Source organism: Stegostoma tigrinum, chromosome 1 (genome assembly GCF_030684315.1).
Source record: "Stegostoma tigrinum isolate sSteTig4 chromosome 1, sSteTig4.hap1, whole genome shotgun sequence".
Classification (NCBI taxonomy): domain Eukaryota; kingdom Metazoa; phylum Chordata; class Chondrichthyes; order Orectolobiformes; family Stegostomatidae; genus Stegostoma; species Stegostoma tigrinum.
In genome coordinates this window covers 70,645,340-70,672,710 of record NC_081354.1, presented here as the reverse complement: position 1 = coordinate 70,672,710, position 27,371 = coordinate 70,645,340, and the positions used below count along the sequence as shown (strand labels likewise).

At 41.5% G+C, this 27,371-nt stretch overlaps 1 protein-coding gene across 3 annotated transcripts in view; it reads right to left on the bottom strand.

Annotated features, from left to right (window-relative positions):
- Nucleotides 1-27,371, bottom strand: part of fras1 (Fraser extracellular matrix complex subunit 1) — a 446,760-nt gene that overhangs the window by 134,662 nt on the left and 284,727 nt on the right. For 2 of the 3 annotated variants that reach the window (XM_059646148.1, XM_059646150.1), the window contains exons 30-35: nt 14,798-14,960; nt 11,815-11,993; nt 7,105-7,227; nt 6,716-6,830; nt 2,213-2,350; nt 428-460 (exon numbers count right to left, since the gene is read on the bottom strand). In XM_059646148.1, coding sequence (XP_059502131.1) covers nt 428-460; nt 2,213-2,350; nt 6,716-6,830; nt 7,105-7,227; nt 11,815-11,993; nt 14,798-14,960 — 751 coding nt within the window. The remainder of the gene's footprint in view (nt 1-427; nt 461-2,212; nt 2,351-6,715; nt 6,831-7,104; nt 7,228-11,814; nt 11,994-14,797; nt 14,961-27,371) is intronic. The other variant, XM_059646159.1, reaches the window with a different exon arrangement.

Genomic DNA, 27,371 nt, shown 5'->3' with positions numbered 1-27,371 from the left:
ATGCAAAGAAGATGTTAACCATAATGGAAATTGCATGCTTATAGAAAAACTCCCATTCCACCCTATACATGAAATGCTAAGAGGATTATGACACGTGAATTACAGTGGTGCTTTTCTTTTCCATAAATGCAACTTTTGAAATGAAGACTTAATTTAATTGGTGGTTATTTTATTATTCATAGTCAGAGAAAAATGTCATTTAGTATAAATATGAGATTTGGGATCAAGTATTCAAAGTCATGCAGGTATGCAAAGTTGCTCCTGTATAAGTTTCTGATAACCATCGCCAAAGCTTTCTATTAAGTGCAAGAGTGTTAGGATTCAATTACACCACATTCAAAGCTACCCATAAGAACTTGACTGAAGGTGTTAAAAACCCATTCATTCAACCCATTTTGAGGAAGATTTATGTTTAGGAACAGTATACCTGTGAAAAGGAAGTTCACCGATTCAGGCAGACCTAGGAGAATGAAACCGGGTTCAAATTACATAGTTTGAAGATACCCACAATTGGAAATGGAATAAATAAATCCACCCCTGTACATACAATGGTTTTCAGCCTGAATACCATAAAAATTGAACTGCATGAAGTTAACAGCTTAGTAAACACACATACATCAGCACAGTAATAACTTGCAGGATTTAAACTGAGAGCTCAAACATCCAGTGATTTAGAAACTGACTTCCACTTCTTTGATCCAGCTTGGACTAATCAAGCTCAGGCAGCACAGTGGCTCAGTGGTTAGCACTGCTGTCTCACTGTGCCAGGGATCTGAGTTAGATTCTAACCTTGAGTGGCTGTGTGTTGAATTTGCACATTCTTCCTGCATCTGCATGGGTTTCCTCCAAGTACTCTAATTTTTGTACACAGTCCAAAGACGTGCAAGTTAGGTGGATTAGCTAAATTATGCATTATGTCCAGGGTTGTGCAAGCTAGGTAGGTCAGCTATGGTAAATACAGAGTTACAGGGATGCTCTTTGGACAGTTGTGCAGACTGCACTGAAGGGATTCTATGATTCTAATGATGGAAGTCATTTTTGCTAACTTTTATTAGTTTAGGTAATCTCATCCTTTCTCTAAAACACAACATTAAAATTACACAGAATAGTATTGCTTGTGGGCAAAGTACAAAGTTTTAGTGGTTCTTTCGTGTACAATTAGACTTAATTGGCATTGACTGGAGATGATGGAGATGACCAAGATGTAAACATGTCCTGCTCTCCAACACTGACCTTACTCACCTTGAATGGGTATAAAATTCATCCAGTAAATTAACACTTAATTAATTCAATATATTAGATGACTAGTGTGGGATTCAGAACCACATCAATAATGTGATTGAGGTAGACTTAACACATAATTCCTCAGTGTACCTCCGAGAAAGGAAGGCAATGGCTAATCACTAATGACAAAAGAACTGTCATGACTAATGTCTCAAGAAGGAGCAGGAGCAGATAATGAGCTAAGATACAGTCTTCTGACAGAATAGACAGAGATGGCAATTTAATACTGTAGTGGATCTTCTGCTTATTTTCATTAGGCACTATGTGTAGATGAAAATTGATTGGTAGGAGATGAAAGGGTCATGCTGTACTGACATAAACTTCATTTCATTCATCCACAGAATGGATAAAATGAAGGTTTTGACCTTGTGAATTGTGTCCAATTAACCCTTTATGCTCAACCAAATTCAGAGGAAAATCTTTTCTTTGTCAGTCTTCAATACCAAACTTTGTTTTAATCAGAAGTACATTCAGTAATTAATGTGAAAGAAAGTATTCATGCCAGGAATTTTTGTTAATTCTACCTAGCAGAAACAGGCCCTGGTGATCATGGAGAAGTATAAAAGGAGAATGTAGTCTCTTCATTGATATTAAAGGCCCAGAATCAGAAACCATCACGACATGTGTAAACTATGACTCGAATCACCATGGAAAAGACTGCCTGGAATGTCTTACCACGAAAAGGAAACACCATTGGACAGCGATGGGCAGAATGGCATTTATCTGCACTTTATGGCAGAGTCAAAAGATGGCTGACAGAATTGCCAGGGTCCGAGCTGCTCCTGACCATTTACGACTGTGTGCAAGTTATACCTTCCCTCAATATGTTTGCAGTACTGACTGTGCAGGTGAAAAACTCATGAACAGGTCTTAGAATAAGAAGCACTAACATTATCAGCATAAAAAAAATTTGCAGAATCTTTCTTACCAGTGAAAGAAAATTTGAATAAGCCTTGCACATGTGAAGATGATGCTGGAGGACGGTACAGAATCTTCCCATGGTCAATGTCAGCCTGAGTGAAGAATGTAACTGGGAACAAAGGGCTGTCAGAGTGCTCAATTGTGCCTGGAAAAGGCAACACAACATTGGTACGACACAAAAATTCATAAGCTTTCGGCTCCCTATTGTAATGCTGCTTTATATGCACATTTGTAGACAAATAGGAGGCTGGAAGAGCACAGCAGGCCAGGCAACATCTGGAGGAAAGGAGAAGTCAACATTTCAGGTATTACCCTTCTTCAGGACTGGATGTGCGGGTCGGAAGAGCTGCAGATAAAATGTTGGGCTCGGGGGGAGGTGGCCGGGTAGGTGAATGGTGGAGACAGGTGGACACTGGTAGTAGGACAACCTGGTTGGTCATGGGAATCCAATTGGTAGCTGGAAGGGAGGGTCAGAAGGTGAAATGGAAGGGAGAAGGTCAGGCTAGAAAGGGACCCAGGGGCTGGGTGGGAAGGTTATTTGAAATTAGAGAACTCAATGTTAGATTCAGCCTGCAGGCTGGAGGGTGCCCAGTTGCAAGATAAAATGTTGCTCCTCAAATTTGCGAGATGATTCACTGTGGCACTGGAGAAGGTTGAGGATGGACATGTCAGCGGGGGAATGGGAGACGGGGGACAGATTTGAGATAGGCGGTGACTGGGAGGTTAGACTGGCCGTTTTGGGCCAGGCAAAGATGCTCAGTGAAATGGTCACCTAGTCTACGTTTGGCCTCAGCAACATACAGAAGACCACATCAGGAGCACCGGATGCAGTGGATTAGGTTGTAAGGGATGCAGGTGAAACTCTGCCTCACTTTTAAGGACTGATTAGGGCCCTGGATGGCGGTGACAAAAGTGGTGTGTGGGTAGGTGTTGCACCTTTTACAGTTATAGGGAAAGGTACCGGGAGATGTTCGAGTAGTTGGTGAAGTGGCACAAACTAAGGAGTGGCGAAGGGAATGGTCCTTGTGGAAGACCGAGTGGAGAGTGAGGACAAGGGGGAGCCTATCTTCATTAAGTTTGGATAGTAAGTTTAGAACTGTGGATTGGGAAATGGAGGAGGCATAGTGGAAGGCTGTCTGGATGACAGAGGCTGGAAAAGAACGCCGTTTGAAATAGAAGGATATCTGGGATGTTTGGGAGTGGAATATCTCCTTGTCAGAGCAGATGCAACAGAGATGGAGGAATTTGTTAAATGGGATGGAGTTTTTGCAGTATACAGGGTGGGAGGAGGTGTAGTGGAGGTGGCAATGGGAGACTATGTATATAGTAAATGTCGGTCTGTAAACTGTTGCTGCAAATGTAAATGGAGAAGCCAAGAAAGGGGATGAAAGTGTCTCTTTCCATTTCCAGCATATCTCAGACATCTCCCTCCCCTTTCTTGACCTCTACGTTTCCATTTCTGGTGGCAGTTTATGGACCAACATTCACAATAAACCCACAGATTTCCATAGCTACCTAGACTACACCTCCTCTTACTCTGCTTCCTGCAAGAATTCAATTCCGTTTTCCCAATTCCTCTTCTCTGTCACATCGGCTCTGACGAGGAGATGTTCCACTCCCAAGCATCCCGGGTGTCCTCCTATTTCAAACAATGTTCTTTTCATCATCCATCCATCATCCAGACAGCCCTCTACCATGCCATCTCCATTCCCTGCTCCACAGCTCTAAACCCTTTCGTCCAAATACAATATAGGGTAACCCTTGTCCTCACCTTCTACCCTACCAGCCTCTGCATCCAACGTATCATCCTCAAACACTTCTGCCAACTCCAATTAGACCCCACCACCCAGAACATCTTCCACTCCCCATCCCTTTCTGCCTTCTACAAGGACCATTCCCATTGCCACTCCTTAGTTCACATCACACTCCCTACCAACCACCACCCTCGCACCTTCCGACCAATCCCCCAGCTCCCTTTCCAGCCCCACCTCCTCCCATCTGTTCTACCTATATACCCTTTCTTCCTCGTACCAATCGGGTTCATCCCTCCCAGTGACCAACCAGGTCGTACCTACTACTGGATGGTCTACCTATCACCACCATTCTGCTATCCACCCCGTCAGATTCTTTATCTGCAGCTCCCCATTCCCCCACATCAGCCCTGAAGAAGGGTAATACCCAAAACGTTGACTTCTCCTTTCCTCCAGATGCTTGCTGTGTTCTACCAACCTCCGGTTTGTCTACCTTGGATTCCAGCATCTGCAGATTTTTTGCACCTTATGTGCACCTTGATTGAGTGGGCAGAATAACGCTGATGCAAACTTGGCTTACTTCATTCTGAAGTATACTGGGCAGCAAACTGTGGCATTTGCTCAAACAAAGATTCATATGGAAATCCAGAAGTTGCACTGCTTTTGCAAAAGCTCCACTATACTGGTAACATGCCATCAGATTCAGTATTCCATTATATGAAGGGCATAAATTTGTGGAACTTACTGCTGGATAATCACTAAACATGCTCCATAATATTACGGATTATACATTTAGATATATGTGAGTATTTAAGCCAATAAATTTTAACTACAGTTAAAAATACACTCTCGCATGAAAAACTTAGGGTAAGATCTTATGCCTCATCCCTGGTATGGTTTCAGTGGGAGGGTACAAATAATAAAACGCCCACTGTCATATGCCCATTCTGATTCAATTCCCAGGCATCTGATCAGTATTATACACACCATCCTGCCACCCTGAAGACTATTCAAATCCTTTACTAGCCCGTGAGTGTACACTTAAGGCATTTAATCTACCTCTACATCTATAACAGATTGAGCAGTGGAAGCAAGAAATAGTGGGAAGGTGACTTATAAAAAACAAAATTGTTAAAAGGATAGGAAAGAATGAGGGGGTGGATGTCAATTGGGATGCTGCCATTGTAACTCCCCAACTAGTCTCCAAATCTGCAGCTCCACCCAGTGTCTATCCTCAATCGCATCCACTATGGAGTTTTGGTACTGCGAGGGCTGCCTGAGCTGCCAGGCTTCCTCTCCACCAATGGGGTGATCTGATCTGGTGACAATTTTTCAGCATTGTTTGTTTCCAATTCACTTTTCCTTTGTGAGAGGCTTGAGTGGAGAGGGAAGGGTGGGTGTTGTGGGGACACTGAGTTTCAAACCTTCAGATCTTAAGACATTTTATAGGCTTTAAAAAAAATCACTTCCATTCACTCTGTCACATTATCATTTTGAATCCCACTTACCCTCACTTCAATTTGCTTTCTACAAATAACTTTACATTAAATTAACAGTCCTCAAATGATGCTTCCTAGCTTAGACCCTGTTGCCAAATTTTCAAAGGGCCAAATAGTTGGAAACTAGTGCAACTAAGATTTGAAACCTATAGTTGCAGAGGTTGGTTCAAGAGATATTTTTAATCAACCTGTCCACAGATGTTATTACACATTTCTGGAGCAGGTGGGGCTTGAGGAGACATTTCTTCAGCCAGAGAGTGGTGGGCCTGTGGAATTCATTGCCACAGAGTGCAGTGGAGGCCGGGACGTTAAATGTCTTCAAGGCAGAGATTGATAAATTCTTGATCTCGCAAGGAATTAAGGGCTACGGGGAGAGTGCGGGTAAGTGGAGTTGAAATGTCCATCAGCCATGATTAAATGGTGGAGTGGACTCGATGGGCCAAATGGCCTTACTTCCACTCCTATGTCTTATGGTCTTATGGAATCCAGGCCTCCTGAGGTAGGGACACCACCACCACACCACAAGAGCCCGCCTAAAGTGAGTGCTTTATTGCTTCCATTAAAGCAAATAATTTGGTTATCCCACCTAATGGCCTTTCTAACCCCAGCAAACTTCTCGTCATAAATGTGGATTTGCTGGTGTATTCCAGTTCCTACCATTTTGTGCATATTTTAATCAACTTTTTCAAATGTGTTATGACAGAACCCTAGAGGAGATGGGACTTGAATCCATGCCTTCTGGGTCAGATATAGGGTGCACTACCGCTGTACCTAAAGATAGTGAGAGGAACAAGTAATGCAATCATAACCTATAAATGGCCTATTAAGCGGAATGAGCTTGTTAAAGGGCCTATGACATTAGTGAGTCAAATGTCCCAATGTCTATTGAAGGGGCTAAACTCAGCTTTGTTTGTAGGCCAACACAGATGTACATTAAATGCAGCTTTCCTGGTGTTGCCCATATCATGTGAACAAATATGAAAACAAATAGCTATTCAAAATTCAATTAGATTTCATGATGAGATAAATAAGGTCCTAGACAATTTTGTTTTGGACAATTGGCCTTTTGTATTTCTTACATACAAAGCGTTACTTTTTCCATTTGTTTCCTTTTACATTGACTGTCACATTTGACTAATTAACAATCTCAAAGCAACAGCAAGGAAGATCTCTGTCTCTCAAAAATAAATTCCAAAATATTAAATCAATTGACATGGAACAGAAGAAATCTTTCCTGCTATATGGATTATCAATACTTGCCATATTCTGGGGGTAGTGGAACAGTGATGTTGTAGACGAGATCCTGGCTTGGTGTGTCACCATCTACAAATGACAATTGCGTAGCCTGGATGACTGTAACCCAATCTTCAAGTGCCTAATGAGAAAGCATTATTCAAAGCTATTTCACAAAATGAATATTTATCCTCTTTATCAAATGTGATACTTTTCACTCTACTTTTCCCTGACAAAGATTGACAAATAAAATAGGTATAAGATATGCTTACTGCTAATAATCAAATAATAGCTTAAATATCAAAATGCATCTCTATTTACATTGTACTTAAGACAATAAAGAGTCATTGTGGTAGCAGCCAGAGCTGAGAGTAGGGGCATTGGCAGGAGTGCCAGCTCAACAAGGTAATGCTTACTGTTATTTGCAGAGGGGTGATAATGCCTGAAGCTAGTCGTGGAGCATTTTCATTTTTTGGCAAAATTCCAATTTCAAATATATGACTTTCAGTTCCAGTATAGGTCCTGCCACCATTTGTAACCTGCAATAAAAAGAAATGAATGTGCAGCAGAAATTATATCATCATATTACATAAAGAGACATTTTAACAATGCTTAGTCCAAAGAAATGTAATATGTTTCAAAGATGAGATCAGTGTTCAGTTGATTGGCTCCTTGTGTGTTGTGTGAACCAGGTTGTAATCATTTTAAAGATTAGTACAACTAGTAATCTTCAACAATGTCTACAGGAATAGGTATAGTGCCAAACGACTGGAGGATAGCAAATGTGGTTCCCCGTTCAAGAAGGGGAGTAGAGGCAACCCTGGTAATTTATAGACCAGTGAGCCTTACTTCAGTTGTTGGTAAAGTGTTGGAAAAGGTTATAAGAGATAGGATTTATAATCATCTAGAACAGAATAATTTGATTAGGGATAGTCAGCACGGTTTTGTGAAGGGATGGTCGTGCCTCACAAACCTTATTGAGTTCTTTGAGAAGGTGACCAAACAGGTAGATGAGAGTAAACCGGTGAAGTGGTGTATATGGATTTCAGCAAGGCGTTCGATAAGGTTCCCCACAGTAGGCTATTGTACAAAATGCAGAGGAATGGGATTGTGGGAGATATAGCAGTTTGGATCAGAAATTGGCTTGCTGAAAGAAGACAGAGGTTGGTAGTTGATGGGAAATGTTCAGCCTGGAGACCAGTTACTAGTGGTGTACCGCAAGCGTTGGTGTTGGGTCCACTGCTGTTTGTCATTTTCATAAATGACCTGGATGAGGGCGTAGAAGGATGGGTTAGTAAATTTGCAGACGACACCAAGGTCGGTGGAGTTGTGGATAATGAAGAAGGATGTTGTAGGTTACAGAGAGACATAGATAAGCTGCAGAGCTGGGCTGAGAGGTGGCAAATGGAGTTTAATGCAGACAAGTGTGAGGTGATGCACTTTGGCAGGAGTTAGAATGCAAAGTACTGTGCTAATGGTAAGATTCTTGGTAGTGTAGATGAGCAGCGAGATCTCGGTGTCCATGTACACAGATTATTGAAAGTTGCCACCCAGGTTGACAGGGTTGTTAAGAAGGCATACAGTGTTTTAGCTTTTATTAATAGAGGGATCGAGTTCCGGAACCAAGAGGTTATGCTGCAGCTGTACAAAAGTCTGGTGCGGCCGCACTTGGAGTATTGCATACAGTTCTGGTCACCGCATTATAAGGAGGATGTGGAAGCTTTGGGAAGGGTGCAGAGGAGATTTACTAGGATGTTGCCTGGTATGGAGGGAAGGTCTTACGAGGAAAGGCTGAGGGACTTGAGACTGTTTTCGTTACAGAGAAGAAGGTTGAAAGGTGACTTAACTGAGACATATAAAATAATCAGAGGGTTAGATAGGGTCGATAGGGACAGTCTTTTTCCTAGGATGGTGACGGCGAGCATGAGGGGGCATAGCTTTAAATTGAGGGGTGAAAGATATAGGACAAATGTCAGAGGTAGTTTCTTTACTCAGAGAGTAGTAGGGGAATGGAACGCTTTGCCTGCAACGGTAGTAGATTCGCTAACTTTAAGTACATTTAAGTCGTCATTGGACAAGCATATGGACGTACATGGAATAGTGTAGGTTAGATAGGCTTCAGATTGGTATGACAGGTCGGCACAACATCGAAGGCCAAAGGGCCTGTACTGTGCTGTAATATTCTATGTCTACGTCTATGTGAATCCAAGGTTTGAGTCTTTTATATCACTCCCTGCTGCATTCCCTCCTTTTCTGCAACATATTTTGTGTTATCGGTGTCTTACAAAGCTGGTTTTCTGACTACATGCTTGCAATGTGCCTGCAACAGCACTCAACAGAAAGTAGCATTCCTGTGCTAAAATAGAGCATGACGTAGAATTTTAAGCATTTTTCACTAAAAGAAAGAATGGCACTTAATTGGCATCTTGCATGAATTCAGGGCATTTCAAAGCACTTCAGAGTCTGCAAAATGCTATTCAAATACAGTCACTGTTATTTTGGAAGTAAACATGGTATTGAGGTTTGAATTAGTACTAACTCGACAATGATGCAATTAAGAAGACAAGAATGGTCGCATTCTGTGTAAACCGAAAGATCTGCGAAAGCTGTAATTCAGAGACAAAAACCGAAATTGCTGGAAAAGCTAAGCAGGTCTGGCAGCATCTGTGGACAGAAATCAGAGTTAATGTTTCGGGTCCAGTGACCATTCCTCAGAGCTGTTCTGAAACGTTAACTCTGATTTCTCTCCATAGCAGGGTTGATAGTGGACTAATAACCCAGACACCAGGTCTAACATGCAGAAACCTTCATTAAATCCCAAAATGGCTGCTGGGGAATTCAAATAAAATTAGCCAAAAAAACTCAAATAAAAAAGTTAATACAAGCCATATGATTCCCTGATTACTGTAAAAATCCAATGGATATCACTTGTGGCTTATTTGGTAGCACCTCGCCCCAAGTCACAAGATTGTAAACTGAAGTCTCATACCAGAGGTTTGAGCACAAATATCAAGGTTGTCATTAAATGCACTGTAAAAGAAATGTTGCACTCTTGGAGATATCTTTCAACTAAGTCACCAAAATAAGTCTCCATTAATACAAGAGAAATGTATTAGAGATTCCGTGACATTATCTTGAAGAAAAGCAAGAGCAGAATCTGTGGAATACTAGACAATATTTAACGTTTAATTAACATCTGAAAAACAGGTTATCTTGCCATTATCAGCATTACTGTTTGTGGAAGATTGCTGAGCATGATTCCACTGTTCTTACACTATGATTACTAAGTTTTAAAGTTACTTCGTTATCATAAAATGTTTTGGGATATTCTGAAGCAACGTGGAAATATTCATGGCATAAAAAGCGGTCATTTGGTCTAACATATGCCCACTGGAAAGGAGCTAATCAGCCTAACTCTACTTTCTATGTCTTGTTTTTTTTTGCCCTGTAGGTTACAGTAACTCAAGTAAATATCTGGATGTTTAAAAAATTACACCGAAGACATCTACCATCCCATCAGGCAGTACGTTCCAGACCTCCCACAGTCTGTGTAATAGAAAGTCATCTTCAATTCCCCTCTAATCGATCCACCAACTACTTAAAATCTGCAATTTCTTGTTATTTATCTCTCTACAGAGGGAGATACATCTTTTCTATCCAATTTGTCTCAGCCCTAAATTTCATATACTTTAAATAAAATCCCCTCTGTCTCTTCTGTTCCAAACAAATAAATTCTGCCTATCCAATCTTTCCTTGTAGCTAAAATTCTCCATTCCTTGCAACATCTTTGTAAATCATTTCTATATCATCTCTAGTGCGATGCCATCCTTCTTGTAATTCAGTAACCAGAATTGTACGCAGTACTCTAGCGATAAGAAGATGTAGAGCTGGATGAACACAGCAGGCCAAGCAGCATCAGAACAGCAGGAAGGCTGACGTTTTGGGCTTAGCCCCTTCTTTTTCTGAAGAAGGGTCAAGGCCCGAAACGTCAGCCTTCCTGCTCCCCTGATGCTGCTTGGCCTGCTGTGTTCATCCAGCTCTACACCTTGTTATCTCAGATTCTCCAGCATCTGCAGTTCCTACTATTTTCTGCAGTACACTAGCTGTTGTTTAACAAGTGTTTTGTATGGTTCTATAAGTCTCTTATTCTTTAGGCTCTCGTCTTCAAACAGTAACGGTAACCACACCAAATCACTTTTTAACCATCTTAGGCAAGCCTGCCTCTCTTCAGGGTTCAGCGCTTATGTAGTCTAAGGTTCTTTTGTTCCTCTATGTTTGTTAGAATCTTACTACTACACAAATTGTTGCCTTATTTGTCCTCAATTACCTCACACTTCTCCTGAATGAATTCCACTTGCTATTTGTTTGCTCTGTTAACTAATGCATCAATATTTTCCTACAGTCTGCAGCCTTCTTCCTTAACATCAATGACTTGGACAATTTTCATATCAACTGCAAACTTTTGAATCAGGCCCCTCTACATGCCAGTCTGAATAATTTATAAATAGTGATAAATTGCAAACCGAGCCCTGCAAAACCCTATTAGAAACAGCCTGTCAGTCACAAAAGGACCCGTCTCCGCTGAGCTAGTTTTGGATTCAACTTGCTACTTAAGCATCAATCCCTTGAGCCTTTGCTTCCTGTTTCACCTAACCTGTAGAATCTTGCCAAAAGCCTTGTTGAAATTCAGTTGCTTAAACAAATATACATTGAGTTCTACTATCCTTAATTCACAACCATCTCTCCAAGTGATGATTTATGCTTTTTCTCAGAACTTTTCTTTTCCCACTGCTGGCCACTTACCAATGTATTTGAAAAGAAGGATCACTGCTTTCAAAACAGTGCCTCTGTTTTCTTTCCACAGATGCTTTGAGGCCTGCTGAGTTTCTTCAGCAAATTCTATTTTTGTATCAATATTGGGCTGACTGTCCTGTAGTTATTTGGGATATTCTTTTTCCTCTTTTTATACAATGCTAGTACCCTCCAGTCTCCCTACAAAATGAGTACAGTAGGTGATAGATAACTCTGTGAGACCAACAAGTTGGACGCTAATGGTTGAAGCCATGCAATACAGCTGTTTCAAAGCATCTTAAAGATACTTTATACTGAACCCACAATGTCAGTACCTGAAACCTGAATGAATCCTCTGCAGAAGTTACCCCTGAGTGTTGATACCACACAATGCCATCATTAAGATCTTGCTGAGTAAATGAGTTTGTCACAGTTGCTGTTTTTCCATCAGGCAGCCTCTGCCATCCATCTGCTGGGCCATCAGCTGGCATCGGAACCAAAAGGATGACATCACCTATTGAAAATTAAGTGTAACAATAAACACACAGCAACTTAACGCAAAATCTGTTCCATATAACTTGTGGTACTCAAAGCAAAAGACAAGCAAGTAGTTTGAAGCTGCAAATCTGCACAAAACTGAAATTGATTGAAATATACAATTTTATGGCTACATGGATGGGAGAATGTTTAGTCAATGGACTAAGTCCTTGCACTTGACTGAAAAAAGGGAAAAAAGCTCATTTCCTAGCTTGCCCTTCAGGCAAAATACAAATTCAAAATAAGAATTTTCATACCGCTGGTAGTAGCATTTCAAATATTTCTCACCCTTTTCTTGAAATTACCTGATGCACTGAAGCACAAAGTTGTTCATTTCTTGCAAGTGAAGGTGAGTAGGCGGAGTTAGGTAAGGAGATCACAAGTTGAGACAGAAGGTGCAGTATATGCCTAGGGTGAACTCTGGTTAAACCGAGTGGGCAGTGGCACATAAGTCATCAATCAGAAATAGGAAGGTTCCCTGAAAACTGAGAACTGTTCATAGGCAGGAACCAGGAAGGTTCTGTAATATCAAGCAACATTAGTTTTTTTTTCATGTCTTCTCTTCCAACCAGTAAAAAAAAGGTAAAGTCACCGTAGTCTTACCAGGCCATTAGAGAGCGAAACGACTGGTGGTGGTTTAATTTTATGGTCACCATACCTCAGGTGAGGAAAGAGGTTGAAAAGGACAGTTCTTCAATGGTAACTTCAGCTAATGCAGAAACTGAATCCATGCTATTGGTATCAATTTGGATCACAAATTAGACATCCAGCCAACTGACCGCTTAGCTATACAATTATGCAAGAAGGAACACCTTCAATTTGTGAATCAACTCCTATTTCTTCCCTTCCTTTTAGCTTTACTTGTTATATTTTCTGTCACCATGTCCTCTCTCCCCTTCCCACAGCCCAGTGGAACGGTCTGCTCTTTCAAGCTTGGCAGTTAGATACACCATTGTTCTGCCATTCTCAAATTCCGAGCAGCTAATCTGAACTATCAACATCTTTTCTCTGCCAGCACTCTACACCCCACCACCCTCAAATATTCCCCAACTATAGCAAAAATGCTGCCCCCTCCACACTTCATTTCAGCTCTGATGAGGAATCATCTGGACTCAAAATGTTAACTTGTTTCCTCTCCATGGATGCTGTCCGACCTGCTGCGATCTCCAGCACTTGTTGTTTTTAATGCAGATTCCAGCATCTGCAGTAACTTGCTCCTATAATATCTGAAGGATGCTATATTCACCAACACACAATCAATGACTGAGAGAGATACTGAAGTGGATATGAACAACTGTACAAGATAATGGAACATCAGAAATAAGAATCCTCTGATAGGAAAGAATGATGTTCAGTTGGAAAGTGCATAACAGTTCCAATAAGCTGATAAAATGTGAGGCTGGATGAACACAGCTGGCCAAGCAGCATCTCAGGAGCACAAAAGCTGACGTTTCGGGCCTAGACCCTTCATCAGAGAGGGGGATGGGGAGAGGGAACTGGAATAAATAGGGAGAGAGGGGGAGGCGGACTGAAGATGGAAAGAAAAGAAGATAGGTGGAGAGGAGAGTATGGGTGGGGAGGTAGGGAGGGGATAGGTCAGTCCAGGGAAGACGGACAGGTCAAGGAGGTGGGATGAGGTTAGTAGGTAGATGGGGGTGTGGCTTGGGGTGGGAGGAAGGGATGGGTGAGAGGAAGAACCGGTTAGGGAGGCAGAGACAGGTTGGACTGGTTTTGGGATGCAGTGGGTGGGGGAGGGAAGAGCTGGGCTGGTTGTGTGGTGCAGTGGGGGGAGGGGACGAACTGGGCTGGTTTAGGGATGCAGTAGGGGAAGGGGAGATTTTGAAACTGGTGAAGTCCACATTGATACCATTAGGCTGCAGGGTTCCCAGGCGGAATATGAGTTGCTGTTCCTGCAACCTTCGGGTGGCATCATTGTGGCACTGCAGGAGGCCCATGATGGACATGTCATCTAGAGAATGGGAGGGGGAGTGGAAATGGTTTGCGACTGGGAGGTGCAGTTGTTTGTTGCGAACTGAGCGGAGGTGTTCTGCAAAGCGGTCTCCAAGCCTCCGCCTGGTTTCCCCAATGTAGAGGAAGCCACACCGGGTACAGTGGATGCAGTATACCACATTGGCAGATGTGCAGGTGAACCTCTGCTTAATGTGGAATGTCATCTTGGGGCCTGGGATAGGGGTGAGGGAGGTGGTGTAGGGCAAGTGTAGCATTTCCTGCGGTTGCAGGGGAAGGTGCCGGATGTGGTGGGGTTGGAGGGCAGTGTGGAGCGAACAAGGGAGTCACGGAGAGAGTGGTCTCTCCGGAAAGCAGACAGGGGTGGGGATGGAAAAATGTCTTGGGTGGTGGGGTTGGATTGTAAATGGCGGAAGTGTCGGAGGATAATGCGTTGTATCCGGAGGTTGGTAGGGTGGTGTGTGAGAACGAGGGGGATCCTCTTAGGGCGGTTGTGGCGGGGGCGGGGTGTGAGGGATGTGTTGCGGGAAATACGGGAGACGCGGTCAAGGGCGTTCTCGATCACTGTGGGGGGAAAGTTGCGGTCCTTGAAAAGTTCCAATAAGCTGACAGCATTTAAAATATGGCTATTAAGCTCTACTTTTGAGTGGACACTAAAGGAAGTAGAGCTCTTTTCACTGCCTTAAAACAACTCAAGAGTCCTAACATGAGAATTTCGACAGTATGAATGAATCAGATTGTGTCATTATAATATAAAAGTACAAGAGTTCAAAGATATTTGGTGAAATGTTCATAAGGTAAACCAATAATTACCAAATTTAGGGGTTTCCTTTTCTTGTATTAGATTGAAGATTATCTCAGAGTCACTGGCATCTTTGTCGGTTGCCTGCAATAGTCTGTTGGTGATCTGTAGTAATCCACTCTCAGTGACCCATCCTCCCAAGTTATGCAGGAGCTGCGGCCCTGTGTTGAACTTCTGAAATAAAAATAAACCACGTTAAAATACAACGCACGTTAAAATACAATGCACCTAACAAGTTCAACTGAGTGGCGTTGTGGATTATAAGGGTATCCATGTACTTTCACGACCCATGATTCAGTAGTGGAATAAAAAACCTCTATTATTTGTTAGCTTCAAGATTCCAATGTGATAAATTAATAACCTAAATTATCTCAAAGCAAGCCCCAATGAGTGCACCAGAAATATCAGACAGGTGTGAAATATACAAGGCCATTCAGCCTATCGTGTCACTGTTAAGCTACTATCCAATTCCTTGTTTGCTCTGGACACCATGCATTTTCCCCAACAGTAAACTATTGCTTGAATATTTCAAATGCAAATCACAGCCAGATTGACACTCCACTCCTGTTATTTCTTTTAATATTGGTACTGAGCTCCACATTTCTAGTTGGGTTTTTGGTTCCAGTTCCTTCAGAAATGCTGGGTGTAGGTGAAATCCAACAAATCCCCTTTGGAGCAGTACATTCAGGGGAAATTGAACCATGTCTCACAGCAGTCAATCCATCACTTTCTGAGATATAAATGACCAGCAGCACTGTCTGGTGCTTTGACAGTTGCTGTGAAAGGGTAAGTAGGCAAAGTAAGTGTAGGGTTCAGGTGGAAGATGGTTAGAATGTTAGGGTCCAAAGTCCATGGGATGCTAGGTGTCACTGCTATCAGCAACAGGAATTGGGGGACGCTGGGGCTGATGGGGGTGGGGGCGGTGTCAGAAAGAGTTGTCAGAGCTTGTGAACATTTGGTGGGAGAACGGATAGGGCTCAGTTCGGGACAGGTACAAGGGGTCACGAAATGCATTGTTTGGGGCACTTGTGCCATGTTTGGCTTAATAGTTACCAGATAGTTAGATTAAGTTTTTAAATCAACCAACTTTTCCTGGGTAACTAGTTAGAGAAGCAGAACACACTGCATCTACCATCTTTTACGGAATCTTACTGGAGGGCTCCAAATGCAGTGGGAATTATCTGTGAAAATCTTCAATTCCCTGAGAAATTCACCTAGAATGTGCTGCATCCAGGATTCTGTATAGTGTCAGTGTGCAGCTCTTGCCTGTACTGCTCTATCTTGCTAGCCATGGGAACATCTAGGCCAAAGTAACAGAACTTCCATTTAATATTCTGCCTACCTCAACTGCTCACTTGTGTCAAAGTATATTGTTTTTATTGAGTACAGCCAGTACTTCCAAACTCTCTTGCCAATCTCAGTGACAATTTTAAAATGAATGAATCCGCATCAGTAACTCCTGAGCCAGCTGAAATTCCACACAGCATGATTTGCAAAATTGGATCTCAAGTGACAGCCTAGAAAATTTCATTCTATTGTTGTAGGAGTGCTCCTCTGATGCTGAAATTTAGACGATATAAACAACAGAGCTTTCCTCAATAAAGATTACTCCATCACATATATTGCATGATGCTCAATGATGTTTCTTGCTCTGAATCTCTGTAGGAAGAGAGTGGGTAAATTACTGGAATTGTCTTTCCTCTGATTAATCTGTTGAAGGGCTTTGTTAAAGCCATTTGTCAACAGTTACAATTTAAAAACTTGTTTTCCAGGTTTTATCTTTAGGATCAATAACTAAAAGAAAATTGGTACCTAAGGAAATCTGAATTATGCTGTGTTATGAGTTGTGCCATACTGTGTTGCTTCATGATTTATAAAGCCTCCTAGTTATCTAAACCTTGCAGTGCAATGTAATAACGTAAAGCTAAGTGACAACTAAAAACTATTTATACAGTGTACAGATAAAAATTTATGGAGCTGAACACTAATCCCTAAGGTAATCTAAGTCTCTGGTTATAAAAATCCATGAAATGCTGTCAAACTTCAGCATAAAATTTATAAATTTAAAAAGTTAGAATATTCAGGAGTAGATTGTGTCCTTCAAAATGCTGACTGTTAAAGTTTGTGTTTGAAGTTCCACACTGCTGTTATAGTATCAATGAGCACAAATTAATTTCAAGTATGATTTGTGTATGAAATGGTTCATGTTGCAATTTAGTTCTGAAATAGATACCACTGTCATTATCGGTATCTAGTTTGTTACTAGCATAGCAGTAGTCAAGAGAAAGATCCCAATACAAATGCTAAAATTTACAGATGTAATACGCACATCTCCTGACCTTTCGTTTTTGGTTAGGAAAAAAAAGGGACATTCTTCTCCAATTTAGAAGAAATTTTTTTTTTACTAATTTACATTGTGGAATTTTATTTCATCTGATGCAAATGCAAAAAGGTAGCCTTTCAACAGAACAGATCATTTTTTCTGTGTTTCCAGGTGCAGTATGGATGATCTGCTCAATCTGTCAGTGGAAGGGTATTTATGTAAAGGGATCCTGCAGTAGTCAGAACAGCTGAACTGAACACGGATTCTTGAAACTTCAGCAACCATAGCAATGGAAGGGAAATGCCATCTTTGCTCCTCGGAGCACTCACTCTTACTTGGTGATCCTGCTGCAGGATGAGAAAGGCTGGTAATAAGTGATGTTCGCTGAGGATGCGAGAGAAGCCTTTCAAACCTGCCAGTGATAGGAACCTCAGTGGCCATCTGGCTTTTGGAGAAACTGGTCCTTTTGCAGGAGGCTACACATATCGGCAACAGCATGGTGTGAAAACCTGAGCCTCCAATGGCACTGGTGCTCACACATGTTGAGAGCTGATCTTCTGACTAATACTGTGAGAGTATTTTCACCACAAAGACTGCAGTGGTTTTAAAAATATGGTTCATCTCTCAAGGGCAATAACTGGGTCTTGTCAGCGAAATTCATACCCTGAGAATCCTACCTTAGTCTTCACCTTCAGGAGGTAGAAATAAGAGGAGAAAGTAGGAGATAATGATTCAATAAGAGGGAAAGAAATCATGCCTAAGCAGCAGCTGGAAAGCACTCTGTAATTCCAACAACTGCAGTCACATACAAACAGCACGAGTAAACTAACAAGTTTTTTAAAATAAATATACAACTATGCAGAGAATCTTTTAGAGGTTTGATTCACATTTCAACTGCTTCTACTCTGCTTCCTCTCTGGTTTGTTTGTTTTGCTTCCTACAATGTGAGAAAACTCATGATTTGACTGCAATAAGGAGATCAATGGCATGATTGCATTGAATTTTGAATAATTTCAGCACAGACTATTCACTTATCAGGCCCTTTGCATTCTCATAGATAATTTGTAAACATTTACAGGAACCATTTTCGGATTTACTGCGACATCTATCACTCAACAAAATAAAATCCTACTAAGGGGATGAAGTGCTGAATATCAGAGTCTGCTAGGCTCCATTAAATCGCAACCACCCTTATGACCACAGGTAATGATCACAAAAGTGACAAAGGTAATGCTGAAAAGCAAATTTTTTCATTGGATATTAACACCCGCATTAACAAATGAATAAGTCAGGTTATGTGTTGCAGTTAAGCTTTTGCATAAAGAAAAATCATATTCATCCTGGCTTGAAAATGTGATTTTAAAAATTCCATGTTTTGCCATTATTGTGTTCTGTAAATCATCATATTTTTCTTCCATGAAATAGGTTTCCAAATAAATGTATCTCACTTACGACAGTCCTGTGCAACTTGATATGGTATGATGCAGGGCAGACATGATGGTTCTTGCTATCATGAGCTGTCTGTCTGTAGCTGTCAAGGTACTACAATTACCTAAGGGGCACACATGTATGTATGACAAAAATCAATTAAGCTTCCAGCTCAAGATTTCCAAATTGTGCCCAAGCTGTGAAATTCATGTTGATTGGTATTGGGCAAGAAAAGTAGTGTGTGATGGTTATAGAGCTCACTGACCCCAAGACAGAATTCTCATGGGAATTCTCCCAATCTAGGAATTAAATTACAATGGGCAATTGGGAGAATCTCCAGGGAAAGTAACGTTATCGCTTTACTGACACAAATGTGAACAGCTACTCTTCCCCCATAGCTCGAATCATTTCTTCATTGTGTAGGTGTGAATCATCCTCCTAAATGTATGAACAGTAACTACTCCTATCATTTCACATACCAAATTTATCAAGAATAAAAATCCTAAATTCTTTCCTGATCTGTCAATTTTCATCTCATATTTAGATCCACTTGTTCTAAACTCATCAAAAGGTGGAATGTATCTCCATATCAAATCCCTTCATAATTTAAAAAATAATCTCATCAAGTCTCCCTTTTCCTTGCTTCTCCAGAGAAGAGGCCAGCTTGCTGAACCTTTTCTGAAAGTGGCATCCACTCAATTCGGATAACTTCCTTGTTTATCTTTTCTGGACTCTGATCCAATGTACAATTTTAATGTGCAGATAACAAGACATCATTCTGTGATAATGGGAACTGCAGATGCTGGAGAATCCAAGATAACAAAGTGTGAAGCTGGATGAACACAGCAGGCCAAACAGCATCTCAGGAGCACAACATCATTCTACTGACTTTATCCACGATTTAAGCACCTTCAACAACTTAAGGAAACTCAGTTTCCTCCCAATAGCCCAGTTCTGATGCAGAGCAATTATGTGATGTCAAGGTGCTATCTACTGTTTCTACAAATGGGCAAGTTCTCTCCTTTTTGAAGTGTCAAAAGTTTTAAGCCAGTAGTAACTACATGATATGAAAGGAATATTCAAAACAGAACACAAAGCACTTGACTTCATTTAACAGAGTTTAAAATGCAATATATATTGCAATTACAATGTATCCAGAGGGTGGCAGCGCTTCACATTGTCATCTATAGGATGGACAGCAATTGGACTTCAACATGTTAAGGAATTTTGCTTATTCTATACTGTTGGAGTAAACACTCTTTAAAATCACACAATGAGACAGGAGTTTGAAATGTTAACTTTAATGGACATGAGCACTTTTTTCCTCTATCTCCTCATCTTGTCTCTGTGAGTAATGAGGTCTGATTGTTCACCATCATTTCCTCATCTGAAGCATTTCCAGTACCCCGACTGCAGAACTGTTCCATGGTAGGACCTAGCCTTGGTGGAAAAGGCGGTAGTGTCACAGAGGATAGTAAATCTCTCTCTCTATTATCCATGGAGGGGCTGTGGGGGTGCAAAAAGATCCCATACACATCAATTCACGTCTATGTCTGCAGGCTGCCCAGGACCTCTAACACAGCTGCAGCAGGTCAGAATGTTTGACTAACCACGTGCTAAGATAACACAAATCGCTCACGAAGGGAAAGTGGTATGAAAGGAAGGCTGAAACTCTGCACTTGCCTCATGAACTCAGTTTCATCAGACCATTATTCATTGGAGGTGTAAGCCATTCTCCCATTCACCTGGTCCTCAGACAAGCCTAACAACTTCACCCCTTGTAATTTTTAATATAGATTCAGAGGACTGCTCTCAAACTCTCACTCTGTTTGGACCAGTAGCATCTGGATCCCAAACACCTTCCTAAACATGAGAATAAATATAGAAGCTGGTAGTGAGACGACTAGCACTGGTATAGACATTGGGGTCCTGAACATTCAGCCCTCCTGTCTCCACTTCTTTGGCTTTGAGGCCAGGACATTTAGGTTACTCTGGGAAAGGATGATACAGAAACAAAATCACTGCCATCATTTTCCATATTCGTCAATGCACAGACTTGCCTCACTACTCTGATAACTGTGGAATGTTAAAATTAGATGGCAGACTTTCTGGCAACCTAACATATCATGACTCCCCACAATAAATATAAAGGAGATGAATATGGGTAATCCTGATTTGATGTTTGTGTCAACCTCTTACAGACTATGACTCAAGGAACAATATCTAGACAATGAAGGCAACTGCGATCCCTACACAAAGCATCAACAGAAGGCCTCAATAGGTGCAGCTTTGAATTAGGATCGAAAAATTAATACCTGGGTGCTGTGCCAATGAGGCAATAGGTGTCAGTATCTGCCATTCAGCAGTCATGAAGAGCAGGCCCAAATTTACCAGCCATTTGGCATTTCTTAAATAAAAAATACCATTCATTGCGCTTAAGTAATTTACGAGCCTGCCAAAAGTGGTGTTCTTTTAATGAGAAGATACAGTTGCTGCTCTTTCAACAATCAAATTGTGCGCAACATCAGGTTAAAGATTTACTGTAAAGCAGGGCTTGAGGGAGCCCACTGCTCAACAGCAAGACATCATCAACAAATCCCAGTCTAGCTGGTGCCATCTCTGTCGGAATCCATTGCTCCAGAAGGAAGAATAACTGCTCTTTGTCACATGCCAAGCAACATTACCACCAAGGGAGGCCTGTCCACACTGTAACAAATTAGACCAAAAGAAAAGGAAGTTGAAATGCTAGCAGCACCTTGCAAGTGACTGAAACAGCACATGTGCTCAGCAGTAAACTGTAAATTGTTTGCCTTGAGGCCTGCACATAATTATTTCCGAAAGCTGGGCTGGATTCTCAGATGGCAGAGTTTTCTGCTTCGCCACCTGAAGACTCAGAAGGGAACATATCCCCGTGATATTGGCCGTCCCACGGGAGTGTTAATTTGGGGAGATGAGATTTACTCCCCTTGCTTGGGAGGAGGCCCTGCCTCAGAGCTGCTGGTTAATCTATTCGCTCAATAGGCCCAGCAGGGCAGTGGCCAGAATAGGACTGCAATCAGTAACAGAGTCTACAGTCAGAGCCAGGATGAAGAGAGTGACAGGAGCTCACCGTGAAAAGCCGGGAGGGGGACCAAGAAAGGTCTTGATGGAGAGATCGAGTGAAGAGCACCCCAGGTGTAAAACCTCTTGTTGGGGAGACATCTCTGCATGCATAAAGTTTTCTATTAAAGAAACACTCCCAGCTTCCCTGCTGGAGACCAGAGCAGGGTAATCTTGTAGGCTTCTTTGCTCCTCTCGAACTCTGTCTCCCAACTTCAGAATCAAAGCACAACATGGTCCAAAGTCTTGCCTTGATGTCCTCAACTGGTCTACGATAGGTGGACCAGCCTAAGCCCCATCCATCTCACCATAAATTTCACATGGGTCTAGGGGTGCTATCATGGGGATTTTACAGGCCTGCCTGCAAATTTGCCAGTGAGAAGAATCCATTATATTGTGGATACTTTTGAATTAAAATTGGCTGGCTGTTTTGTTTGTCATAAACCTAAGCAATTTTGTCTTTTTAGAATAATACAGAATCTATTTTATTCAAATTTTCCTTAAAATATTACAAATGCAACCTTACAGGGAACTGTAATGCTCAGAAACAGGTTGTTTGTCTTAAGCGGACCATAGTGCTGTTTAGGCTTCACTTCATTCTCCTCCCACCTCTTCTTGTTGAACTCCATCAGAAAAAAAAACCTTTATTCCCTTCTATCTTTTGTACTTAGATGGCTTCCCTTAAAGATATCTGTATTATTTGCTTTTAGGGAGGCAATGGCCAAGTGGTATGATTGCTGCACTGTTAATCTAAAGACCCAGAAAACGTTCTGGGGACCAGGGTTCAAATCCTGTCACGCTAGATGGTGGAATTTGAATTCAATAAATATCTGGAATTAAGAATCTAACGATGACCGTCAATCCATTGTCGATTGTTGGAAGAACCCATCTGGTTCACTAATGTCCTCAAGGGAAGGAGACTGCCATCCTTACCTGGTCTGCCCTACATGTGACTCCAGACCCATTGAAATGTGGTTGACTCTTAACTGGCTTCTGGACAATTAGGAATGGGCAATAAATGCTGCCTAGCCAGCAACGCCCTCACCCCATGAATTAATTTTTAAAAATGAACTTGTTCCACTACTAGCAAGTTCACATTCTTACCAGAGCCTAAGTGATTAAATTCAACCTTCACCCACCTTTATTTAATATGATGGACATTGGGCAGACTCTGCCTGTTTTGTGCTAAGCCTGCTTTCTTTGTTCCTATATGATACGGTCCTAGAAGAAAAGGTCTTCCATGATCCCTGCACAGTTTCCACTGGTTGTTTTATAATTCTACTGGTCATCTGCTTCCAAGTAGTATCAGACAGGTGGTCCTATCTGTATCCTAGACTAATTTGTTTGACATTTCAAAGCTCTGGGCTGGTGACAGGCGAGCAGCAAATGGAAAAATCTATTTCTACGCCTCTGCAAGAAAGTTTTCAACTCAACTGTTGCTCGTAATCTTTGACATCAGAGATCATGACATTATTACGAAGTCTGAGCCTCTCTCTGAAAGAAGTTACCTTCGTGTCAAAATGTCCTATTATTGTGCTATTTACTGTGAACCTCCACACCTTTGCATCATTAACAGACATATTGCTGAAGAGCACTTTGACTAACTCTTAACGCTGAGGCTTCTCCTGGAGATATTACTGCTGCTGTAGGCTGCAGAATAGAAGCTAGCCAAGTATAGAAATCTTGGCAACAGAATTAGCTGATAGAGTCCACTAATTTACTCAGACCAGGTTGGACCACCCTGTACAACAAAGTAAGTTGTTTTCTTCACCTGCTACCAATGAATAATCTTCCAAAATATCAACCTTTAATTTATTACCTAGGAATTATAAAACAGTACAACTGTAGCATAACTACATTCTACATCTGCATGGTAATCATTACCCACTATCTCAGCCGTCTTCATCCATCAATGCTGTTTTAATTATGTTGTTTCATCAAATTCACAGCTAAAACCTTCAGAATTTTTTTTCTCTGCAGTGCTAAGACACAGTATCAACGTGCTCCTCTGGCAGCTTTTCCATTTAAAGACAAGAGACTGCTGAGGGTGAGACTGTGACTTTATTTGTCTATTACTGTTACAAAGCTAGTACATTTAGTTTTGTGCCTGATTTTAAAACAAAATGTCACTGCAAAAGGCTTTGGAAAGCCTTTTTTAAAAAAAATCAGCACAGAGGAATGCCATTTGATCCATCTTACCTCTGCTGTCTCTATGAAAGAGCAGTCTTGCTTGATCCCACCTAACTGTTTTTTGTCTTCAAACCATCAGCTCCTCATCACTTTCAAAATTATATTCAGAATCTGCTTCCACCACTTTCTCCATTCCAGATCTCAAAAATTCGAAGTGAAAACCTTTCTATTAATCATTCCATTTCTCCTCTACACCCATTCTAAGCTCCCGATATCACTGGTGAAGGCCAACAGATTCCACCATGTAAGTCTATGTTTAAATGCACAATCAATGCACTCAGTGTAATCAAAGATTTTCAGCTGATTTTAATAACTGAGATGTGCTCAATTGGGGAATACAAAAGTGTCAATTACTTTGTACTTTGGAGGGCAGGTCCATAACATCAAAAGTCTATATCTGGAACAGAAAAGGACACGTGAATGAGCGTCAATGCCTTAAATTGAGACAAGTAAAGGACTTACCTTGTTAATAAGAAACCAGTAATGAGGACAATGAAGAAAATTGGATTCATTCGTCTACCATTCGAAAGAAATTCAATGATCTGAATTAACAGCAGCATGAGTTCACGTTATAATGTATTTTTGCTTTAGCTTTCTGATTTAAAGCACTGGTTACCAAACATTCAGGCTATTAACAACGCAATCAGATTGAGCCATTAAAAGGCACAGTCTTCAATCCGTGCAATTACCAGCAACAGCTCTGTGGTTAGCACATCTGCCTCACAGCACCAGTGACCAACATTCTATTCCACCGTTTGGTGACGGTCTGTGTGGAGTCTGCGCATTCTTCCGGTGTCTGCTTGGGTGTCCTCCAGGTGCTCCAGTTTCCTCCCACAGTCCAAAGATGTACAATTTAGGTAGATTTGCCATGTTAAATTACCTGTAGTATTCAAGGATGTGTAGGTGAGGTGCGTTAGCCATAGGAACGAGCAGGCTTACAATGAAAGGGTCAGGGGTGAGTCTGGGTAGGATGCTTTTCAGACAGTTGGTGCAAACTTTATGGGCTGAATGGCCTGTTTCCACGCTGCAGGAATTCTATGTCTTTAGTCATAATGAATCTTCGCAGCTTTTCATTTAGTTTAGTAGGCTAATGCCAGATCATTCTCCAGGGACAAAGGTCCCACCTACCAGAGCTACTGGGCAATCAGAGGCTGTCAGATCTGTACTCAGCAGCGCCACAGGGCAGCAATGGCTGCTGCTGGTACTTCAAGCACCCATTGTCTCAGATCGTGCAGGGAGCCAGGCACAGGTGAGCAATGGTCAAAAGGAGATCACATGGTAGAATCTGCTTCTTGTGTTCAGTGTACAGCAAGCCCCATTCGTCTGCCGGCTGCTGGATTAAAATCGGTGGCGGTGTGTTGAAAGTCTTAAGTGGGCATTAATTATCACTTCAGAGTCTCAAATGGTCACAAGGACATTTATGGGCCTTTAACTAATGAATGAAAGGGGAAGACCAGTAAATACAGTATATTTGGATTTATAGAAAGAACTCAATAAATTTCATACAGGAGCCAGAGTCTGAAGGCTTGGTGTTCAAATTCCACTCCACAATTTGTTGACTGCAGAAGCATTCTTGTGTCTCAAAGCAGGCTGTTAATTCGTTATGAAATCCTTCAAAAATTCCACAGCACTCCTCAAGACAGAAAAGAGTAAGAACATGTACAGAAAAAAATGTGCGCAGAATCAGAACTCAACAAATTAAAAGTCACATATTAGTTTGGATCAAGCTTTGGTGAACAGACAAGAAAGAGAGAATTAAGGAAAGAGAGAAGGAATAAATTCCACATTTTCAGATTGGCAAAATCTAACCAGCTATTTAGAATCTGTGTTCTTGATTAAGATGAGGAGACGAAGTGTAACATACCCACATGTTGTGATGACACAAACTTTGTTGGGCAAGTAAGTATTGGGGAGAATACCAAGAAGCTGCAGTTTTTGTGACCTTGCCTCGGGAAAAATATAATTTCCTACAAAAAAACGCAATGAAGATTCACATACCTGAGATAAGTGAAATGTTCTATGACGACTGATTGAGTAAGCAAGGCTTATATTCTCTGGAGTTTAAAACAATGGGGGGGTGATGTCATTGAAATATAAAATGACTAAGAGACTTGGCAAGGTAGATACTCAAAGTGTCTTCCTCGCTAGAAAATCTAGAACATGGATCTGAGAATAAGGAAGGTAAAGGGTCACACGTGTATGACTGAGATGAGAAGGAACACCTTTACTCAAACAGAAGTTTAGTGATACATTTGGAAGTTTCACCCCAGTAGGCTGTGGATGCTTCACTCTTCAGCATATTCAAGTTGGAGTCAATGAGCTTTAGGCTAATAAATGAAGTAAGCGATATGGGAACAGTGCAGAAAGCTGGAGTTAAGGTAGAAAATTAGCAATGATCTTCTCAAATAGCAAAGCAGGTTTGATTTGTCACATGGCTTACCTGAGCACCTATTTCATAAGTCATTTCATGATGATGGTGACAGTATCTACGGACAGGGAATTGCTAACAAAGCAGCTATCGTGGGAGTCAGGAAGAGGAGTGATGAAGCCAGCAGTTTAATGTGAATTGAATGCATATGGTGGGTGGTGGGTCTCATGAACACGGTGCGTTCACACAGACAGCATAAGGGGATTGGCTGAAATTAAAGAAAGATGTGAGACCATAGCTATGGTTGGGGAATGAAAGTGGGGAGGGTTGCTTAAAGGAAATTAGGCATTATGGTTTTAGGGGCAAGGGAAGCATGGAGCATAGGCGACTTATTGGATGATCTTATTTTAAGTGACAAAGAAGTCAATGCATTCCTCACACTTGTTGGATGTTAGGATAAAGAGACAGAGGACAGAGGGTTATAAAGGTCATAGGGTATAAAAGCCAAGAACAACTCGTGCCTCCTAGAAAAATAAGCAGTTTTTAACGTGCTTTAAGTAACACCATCCTAAGATAAGAACATAAGAACTAGGAGCAGGGGTAGGCCATTTGGCCCGTCGAGCCTGCTCCACCATTCAATAAGATCACAGCTGATCTTTTTGTGGACTCAGATCCACTTACACGCATTCTCACCGTATCCCTTAATTCCTTTATTGTTAAAGAAAATCTACCTTAGCGTTAAAAACATTTACTGAAGTAGCATCAACTACTTCACTAGGCAAGGAATTGAATAGATTAACGACCCTCTGAGTGAAGAAGTTCCTTCTCAATTCAGTCCTAAATCTGCTCCCTCTAATCTTGAGGCTATGCACGCTTGTCCTACCTTCACCTGCCAGTGGGAACGTGCCCTCTACTTATATCTTATCAAGTCCCTTCATAATTTTATATGTTTTTCTAAGATCCCCCCTGAATCTTCTGAATTCCAATGAATATAATTCCAAACTACTCAGTCTCTCCTCATAAGCCAAACCCCTCAACTCCGAAATCAACCTAGTGAACCTCCTCTGCACCCCCTCCAGTGCCAGTACATCCTTGCTCAAGTAAGTATCCCAAAACTGCACACAGTACTCCAGGTGTGGCCTCAACAGCACCTTGTACAGCTGCAACATAACCTCTT